At 34.1% G+C, this 8855-nt stretch overlaps 1 protein-coding gene across 1 annotated transcript; it reads right to left on the reverse strand.

The window, feature by feature from the left end:
* Positions 1–5505: 5505 nt before the first annotated feature.
* LOC107817374 (transcription factor MYB60) lies at positions 5506–7160 on the reverse strand. Its single transcript, XM_016643183.2, has 3 exons — positions 7000–7160; positions 6787–6916; positions 5506–6336 (listed from the first exon to the last, which is right to left on the reverse strand). The coding sequence occupies exons 1-3, from the start codon at positions 7130–7132 to the stop codon at positions 5724–5726; spliced, it is 876 nt and encodes a 291-aa protein (XP_016498669.1). The 5' UTR covers positions 7133–7160; the 3' UTR covers positions 5506–5723.
* Positions 7161–8855: the final 1695 nt, after the last annotated feature.

The following is an 8855-nucleotide window of genomic DNA, read 5'->3' on the forward strand; positions in this document are numbered from 1 at the left end:
AAATCAAATAACATTCTCAAGAACACTTTAAATTTTTATCTTCACCACGGGACGTCCGAATCATGTCAAACCAACTCCGTTTCTCACCAAATTTCACAGATAAGTCATAAATATTATATTGGACCTATACCGGACTCGGGAACCAAAATATGGACCCGGTATCAACAAGGCCAAATATCAACCAATTCTTAAAAATAATTAATTTTTACACTTTTAATTTTCATCAAAAATTCATAACTCGAGTTAGGGACCTCTGAATTCGATTTCGGGCATTCGCCCAGGTCCCATAATTCGATACGGACCCATCGGGACCGTCAAAATACAGATCCGGGCCCGTTTACCAAAAATATTGACCGAAATCAACTAAAATCAACTTTTAAAGCAAAAATTCTTATTTTCATCAATTTTCAACATAAAAGTTTTCCGAAAACACGCCCAGACTGCGCACGCAAATCGAGGAGGGTAAAATTGAGATTTTAAGGCTTAAGAGCGCAGAATCGAGTTCTAAAACATAAGATGACCTTTTGGGTCATCACAGTAAGCTTTAAAAATTCGGAACACGCTCGCCACGGGCCTCGTCTCGCGAGGCAAAACGCGAGCTTCACCTCGCTACACACTGTGCCTTGCAAGCTCTGTCGCACGCTTGGTCTCGCGGTAAGCCTCGCGGTGCACGCTCAAACGCGAGCAAGAAAGCTCGCCTCGCCTACTCTATAGCGAGCTAAGTATCTCGCTAGGCTTGCTGCTGCTTCAATTCAATTTTTTTGCCAACTTTTCCAATTCCTTTCTCATTCTCTTTTCTTACTTTCAACTCTTCTTTTGCCTTGTTTCTTTTTGTCTTCTTTTGCATTGTCTTCGATCCTTGTCTCAATTATTTTTTCTTCATCAATAATTTTCTTATTATTATATAATCATAAGCCCATTGTTTTAATGCATGAATTAACTTTAAATATTTACTTTCTTCAATTTCATTTGTTCCAATTTTATTTTCAATGTACCTACACATAAAATAAACTCAATTAAGCACAAATATAATTTAGTTTAACATTAAAGCCCCAAAATGTAAGGTAAGTAATGCACTAAAAATACGGAATTATAGCCAAACATCAATTTCCAATAAAATATTTTCGCTCATATATTAAAACCGAAATCATCCCTCCATACATTTATCGACTGTTGTTCAATATAACTAGTTTATAAGTTCAACTCAATTATGGGGCTAGTATTAGTGAGTTTGGGTAGCTAAGTCCACAATTTTATGACTTTTGAGTAGTAGTCCCTACTCTCATGATTGATTCATGATATAATTAATCGTTGTTTTCAAATTATTTAATGCTCTTTATAACTCTATATTAGTCTATGTCCCCTTCGTCGGTCATGATTAACAATCTCCATCCACAGTTATGTTAAATCGGTGACTAATATTTTGCGTTTATAATAGCCAAGATTTGTCTAAAGTCATGATGATATTTAAAGTTATACATGAACCGAAGATAATTAGTATAATTTCAGGACGTATCTACCCTGTAAGAGTTCACGCATATTTTTTGTCCATACTTTGTATATGTATTAAAAAATTCACTAAATAAAATATAAATATTTGACAGTAAACTCAGTTATTATTATATGTTACTTTAAGGTCATTTTGGGAACCTATAAGTTGCAAATCCTTAATTATCCTTTGTACGCAGACCTTACCCCTACAATGGGATAGAGAAGTTGTTTCCGATACACCCTCGACTCCCTCCCACCAAGAACTCTTCGCCTTGTTCTTAGGGTAGCATAATATAATCGATGATTACTTTATTTTTCAAGTTATCATAGCATATTTATTATAAATGTTTACTTGTTATTGCGGGTAACTTAACCTTATGCTGCAGAAGTATTAGTAACGCATTGACAATGCATAGAACTTGACGTTGATCTATAAACACAGTACAATTTTAATAGTTTTAGTGAAAAGTTGTTAATTATATTTAAATGACTTTAAAGTGATCTTGCATTTCTACACTTCTTAACTTCCTACCATACTTCATTATTGCTCTTAATTTCCTACCTGAAAGAAATTACACCCCCATCTAAACAAAACATCCTTTTTCTTTTCTGAGTTAATTGATCCAGGAAATATTTGACAATACTAAGGGTGTGTTTCGTATGAAGGAAAACAATTTTCAGTGTTTTAATTTCAATTTTCCTGTGTTTGCTTGATCAAATGTTCCGAAAAATATTTTTTCTAGGAAGATAAGTTCCTTAAAAATTAGAAAATGACTTCCCTGATAGGAGTAAGGATCGCAAAACAACTCTCATAAGTTGATTGTCTCGTCCATACCCTAATAGAATGGTTATGAAATCTCAAGATAATCAAACTTGTAAATGACAGTCTGATGGACAAAGTATCCCACATTCACGGAGGGACCGGGGAAGCGCCGCACCTCAAGGATGTAACGTAGATAACCTATCCTAATGCAAGCCATTGAATTTTTTTAGATATCCTCGGAGTTGTAGGAGCTTATTTGAGTCCATTTCTCAGAAGGCCATTGAACTAACGGAAATTATTTATGAAAGTCACTTTACTTTGTTTTGTAATCAGAAAGTCATCATACTTTGCACATTGGTCACGACCCCAAAAGATGGCGCCTATCTCAATACTAGGCAAGTCGACAACATCAATAACCCGCGATTCCCCTTAAATTTGTAAACAAAATGTTTAAAACAATACCAAAAATCTCGCAAATACCGATACAAACACTCTCAAAACCTGATGTCACTGAGTACATAAGCATATATACATTTCAAATCTGGAAAACACGGTCTATAATAATCTGAGACCAAATACAATAAACAAAAGGATAGGGAAGGAGAGACAAGGTTTGCGAAACATGGAAGCTACCTTTGAATCTCCGAAAAATCAACTGTGTGAAAGAATCAACACCCACTGTGTCCGGGATGACCTAGATCTGCACACGAAGTGCATGGTGTAGTATGAGTCCATTTCTTCATGGCTAATTAGTGACGAGCTTCACGGCTAAGTCCAAATACAATAATTTTCAACATAAAAGGTAGGCATACTCTCAAGTTCAACATTTAAAATTCCACAGTAATTTCATATCAACTTCGACTGAAACAGAAGTAATGTCTTTTAGAAATTTTCCAAAGCAGTGATATATGACTGCTGAAATGCAGAAATAATGAAATCAATATATCCTCTCAGATTAACAGTCACTCGGCCCTCCCATTCACTCCAACCTCACAATCACTCATTCCTCACAGTCGCTCATTCCTCACAGTCACTCATTTCTCACAGTCACGGATACCTCACAATCACTCAGCACTCGGCACTCACACTCGCACTCAGTAAATACCTGCGCTAACTAGGGGTGTGTACAGACTCCGGAGGGGCTCCTTCAGCCCAAGCGCTATAACAAGCCAATCATGGCATAAATCAATAAAACATATTGCGACGTGTAACTCGATCCCATAAATATCCTCATAATTAGGCCATCGACCTCACTCAGTCATCAACCTCTCCAGTCTCTCGGGCTCTCAAAAATCATGATAAGCAGCCCAACAACAATGATATGATGCACCAATGATGAATAAGAGAGGCTGGGGTAAAAATGTGCAAATAGAACCGTGACTGAGTGTAAAACAGCAATTTAGCAGATAATTCCACAAGTACACGACCTATGTGGGTCCCAACAATGTAATCATATGATTTAAACATGATTCATATACCAATTTCTGTAATACATGAAAAAACGTACGGATATCATCAGATTATTTAACTACACAATTTCATGAAATTGACCAAGTCACAATTCCTACAGTGCACGCCCATACGCGCGTCACCTAACATGTGCGTCACCTCAAAATCAATCACATATCAAAAAATTCGGGGTTTCATACCCTCATGACCAAATTTAGAACTGTTACTTACCTCAAACCGTATAATTCTTTATTCCGCTATGCCCTTGCCACGAGAATTGGTCTCTGAAAGCCTCGTATCTAGCCAAAATTAATTCGATTCAGTCAATACAAATTATTGTAATTAATTCTATAAGGAAATACTAATTTTCCAATAAAATCCGAAATTTAACTCAAAAGTCGCCCGTGGGTCCCATGTCTCGCCCGACAAAAGTTACAAAATATGAACGCCCATCCAACCACGATTCCAACCATATAAATTTCACCAAATTCCGACATCAACTCGACCCTCAAATCTTCAATTAAAGTGTTTGAAGATTTCTACCATTTTCAACCCAATCTTTACCCATTTGAACTCAACAATCTTTTCACAAACCTTATTGGTATGTGTATGTATAAGCAATACTCTTACACCCAAGAATCATACTCCCAATCACCAATCTTTATCCAAACTCGAAATTGAAGACTAAAATTAGAAATTCTTACCTCTTTGAAGCCCTAGCAAGATCCTTGTGAAATTTTCAACCTTGAACAAGAATTGATAGATAAATGACTAGGTCTTCACTTTCTCTCTCTAAAATATCAGATGAAACCCTTCAAAATGGCCCTCAATAGTGTTTTATAAGAATGGGGTCGGGTTTATAAAACTAAAAAAATGAAGCCCCGAAATACACTCTGCGGTCGCATATGCGATCGCAGAATTGATATGTGGTCCACATATCGGCCGCAAAAATTTGGTGCCCAAAATGTAAATATTACTTTGCTGCAGTATAGTATATAGTATAAAGGTAAATTGTTTCCAAATAAGGAAATGGGTCATTCTTTTTGGCACGGACTAAAAAGGAAATAGGTTCACATAAATTAAAACGGAGGGAGTATTATTTTTCATATTTTTCTAACTCAATCATTTAAATAATAAAAAAAAATACCCATTTAAACCGGTGGCTCAACCCGTTCTTTGACCCGACCCACTTTCTCTTATTTTTTGTTACAAAAAACGTAAATATTAGTTTGATGTTAATTACCTTGGTTTTCAACATACTGGTTTAAGCAAAGAATTAAATCAGTTCGACTAGAAATGGTCGTCTTGTAACATTATCTTTACTATAAGCAATGTGTGTTCTTATTCTAAAACATCGAGGATATTGTCTTTTAATTTACTCTTATATTAATATTTCTCAGTCAAAATTTCAAGCATAAATACTTTTTTCATTTTTTCTTCCTCCTTTTTATTTTCTTCCACTTCAACGCTACTAATTTTCTTATTTCACTTTCAAATTTAACTCCTCTAGTTTGTTAAGATTAATTCCTTATTCTCTGTTTAATACTTTGCTTAAATCAATGTATACATTCAGTATAACTATATTGAGAACCAATATACTATACTACAGCAGAGTAATATTTACGTTTTTTATAACAGAAATAAGAGAAAATGGATCGGGTCATGAACGGTCGAGTCATGATTTAAATGGGTTTTTTAATTTTTTAAATGGTTGAGCCGAAAAGAAATATGAAAAATAATGTTTAATAAAGCCCTAAAAGTACCGAGTGACTTTTGAGTTATAATGTGCAAAGTATAATGACTTTCCAGTTACAAAATAAAGTAAAGTGACTTTCATAGACAATTTCTATTAGTTCAGTGACCACGTGAGGAATGAACTCGAGCTTATTTCTAACTTCTTAGAAAAGTTACACAAAGTTTATAATTTGAACTATGTTAACTTAAAAGTTAAAATTCACACATCCATGGACTTCGTCCACATGAAGTTACAATACTAATAAGTTACATTGAGAAAATATTATTAAGTGAATATCATAGGAAGTTCCATAAGTTCTTCAACTTGACCAGCATTTTCTTCAAGCAGCCACTTTTCAAGATATGTGAATGGAGGAGGGGTATTAGTATTCATTGTCTTTTCAGCAACTCCACTGCTTTCACAAGCTGATATATCTGAAATAACAGACATGTATTCTTTTGGAATTGTTTTAATACCGTTGCTAATTCCTCCATCCTGAACCAGAGAAGTTTCACGGCTTTTAAATAGGTCTTGATCTTGGCTATTTTGATTTTCATGCAAAATCATTTCATCAACTTTTCTAGAAGGGTTTGGAGAAGATCTCATCCAACCTTCTAAAAGTCTTGAAATATTCTCAGTACTTGAAGCATAAAAGGAAGAGGAAGAATTTGGAGAGTTGTGGTTCTGTTGTAGTAATAACTTTGAGCCTTGCTTATTATTGTCACTCATGAAATTCCATGAAAAATGATCACAAGTGCTAGAATCTGCAGGAGGAGTACTCAAATGTGAATCCAAACCTGTTTGGAATTTCTTGAGCTTTTTCTTTAGATGAGTGTTCCAATAGTTCTTTATGTCATTGTCTGTCCTTTGTGGTAGATATGATGCTATGGCTGCCCATCTGTACAAATATCGATCATATAAAAACTTTAAAACATGTATATTTGAAAATATTCAGAAGGGTGTATTTATATCTAATCGTTTGTTTCTTTTATTAGTTGTACTACAATAAGTATTACTGCAACATCTCAAGCAAGTAGGAGTCACCTATATGAATATTCACTATCATTTTCCTTCGTTTATGCTCGTCATGGTGTTTTTTTTCTTTTAGTTGTAATGTAGAGTTACAAGGAATTGGAAATATAATTACAGTGACTTCTCTATAACAACATCACTATATAATAGTCATTCACTATAAAAGTCAAATTTTTATGTAACAAATTTTTATGTTATGTTATAATATATGTTTTCTATAACAACACTTCGCTATAATAGTAAAAAATATTCGGAATAAATGAGGTTGTTATAGAGAGATTTGATTGTATTGTTTAAGGAGATTAACATTACTTACTTGTTACCCAATAAAGCTTGAAGATGGACAATCATTCCTTCTTCATGTGGAGTGAAATTACCCCTTTTGATTCCTGGCCTCAAGTAATTTGTCCACCTTAGCCTGCAACTTTTGCTGCACCTCATCAACCCTTTAAAAAACAAAGAAATTTCTTCATTATACATGTATTTAACAAGGAAAAAATTGTAAGGTTCAATATATCAAGTGAATTACCAGTATTAGTAGGGACTGATCTCCAATTTCCAGGACCATGTTCTTGAATATAAGAGACCAAAACAATATCTTCTTCAGGAGTCCAAGGACCTTTTTTTATACCTATTTTATCACAACAAGGAGGCCTTCCCATTTCTCTCTAGTTGGTGTAGGGGTTTCGGTATATGGAAAAACAGTATTTTGTTGTATGAAGTTTTTGAAGTGAAAATGGTGGTGTTTAAATAAAGGGAGGTGATAGTAGGAAAAAGAAGGTCTTTAATTCTCCCATTGTGTTGAATTGCTGGACAGAGGGTGACACACATAGGTGTTCTGTGTCCTTTTGTGGCACTTAAATGTTAAGAGTTAAAAACACTTGAAGTCAGAAGCTCACTTTTTCTCTTTGGGGTCACATGGCTTATCAGCTCTTCTATCTGTCGTATACTTTATAAACCAAAGGGGGGAAAAAGAAAAAGGAAATTTAAAAGAAAAAAAGAGAAAAGATCTTTAATTGGTTGATATATACTAACATTTTGCCACTACAACTTTAATATTTGCATGCTAGTAATTGTTTTTCGAGGTGACATATTATTGTTTACAATTATGCAGGGTTACATGCTGATTCAAGGAAGGTAAATATTGGTATTGCAGTAATAGCTATAAAAAATTGTTAAAATGTTTATGGATCTCCGATTCAATTTGTTGGGAAGGTCATGATTACTGAAGTGTTTGATGTTAAGGACAATTCTTGAACGTGTAATCTAGAATGGGTTGAAAGAAATTCTATCCGATGCAAAAATGATATTGAGAGGACAGGAAAATATGTAATTACTTCATAGGAAATGGACGTGATTTGTGAAGATATTTGACGGCTCTTATTCTTGCGTGACCATATAAATTCTGTATGTCTTCCTAGGAGTTAAAGCTAAAAAATTCATTTCTTTTCTTCAAAAACTATCTAGGAACAGGTTTTATTAAATAAATAAATAAATAAAAGATTGGATTGTAAATGATGCAAAAGAATTCTTTGCACACTTGGTTTCATCGCTGCAGCAATGTAGTATGTTTACTTTAGTGGAAAGAAGTCTCAACTTCCAGTCAACGTTTATGTGATCTTCAATTCTTGTAAGAGCTGAACTTGGGCCCAAAGTTTTGAATTGGGGGTCCAACTCGTATAACCCATACCAACAGTTTATCTGGTACCCTGACCCGTCGGCCGTCGCGGAGGAAATGTCATCAGGTAGCCACTTTTAGGACCGCTATTTTAAACTTTAATGCTTTTGCAAATTATTTTGTGTTTAACCACAACTTTAAAAAGTGATCGAAAATAGTATGAGCTATCCAGTTTTTAGAAGTTGTAATCGAAAAATAGACAGCATTTGCAAAGTCATTAAAATATAGCCACTATTTTATGCGGAGATAAAATCTGAACAAAAATACTCTAGCTGAAACACGGAAAAGTTCCAGTATAATATGTTGGATTATGGAGTTCATGCTTGTAAACGTCCAGCATATTATGTTGGAACTCTAGTACAATATGCTAGAATTTCATATGTAAAAAAATTGAATTTCAGCATATTATGCTGAAATTTTTCCGGATTTTTAATGGTATTTTTGTTCATATTTTATTTTTATATGAAAATATTGCTAAATTTTGCTTACTTTTGAAATTGTGACTATTTTTCAATTACCTATTGTAAATCAGGCTATGTCTGATTCTTTTTTCCCTTTAAAAATAGGGGCAGACACTACTTCTCGCTTCCTCGAATTTCATAGAAAAGTTTAATTTTTCTATTCAAAAATTCAGGACATAATATCTTAAAGTTCTTTTTTGTTCAAAACTCATAGTGTCCTGAAGTTCAGTTTTTTAGTTCAAAACT

Source organism: Nicotiana tabacum, chromosome 24 (genome assembly GCF_000715075.1).
Source record: "Nicotiana tabacum cultivar K326 chromosome 24, ASM71507v2, whole genome shotgun sequence".
Lineage (NCBI taxonomy): Eukaryota > Viridiplantae > Streptophyta > Magnoliopsida > Solanales > Solanaceae > Nicotiana > Nicotiana tabacum.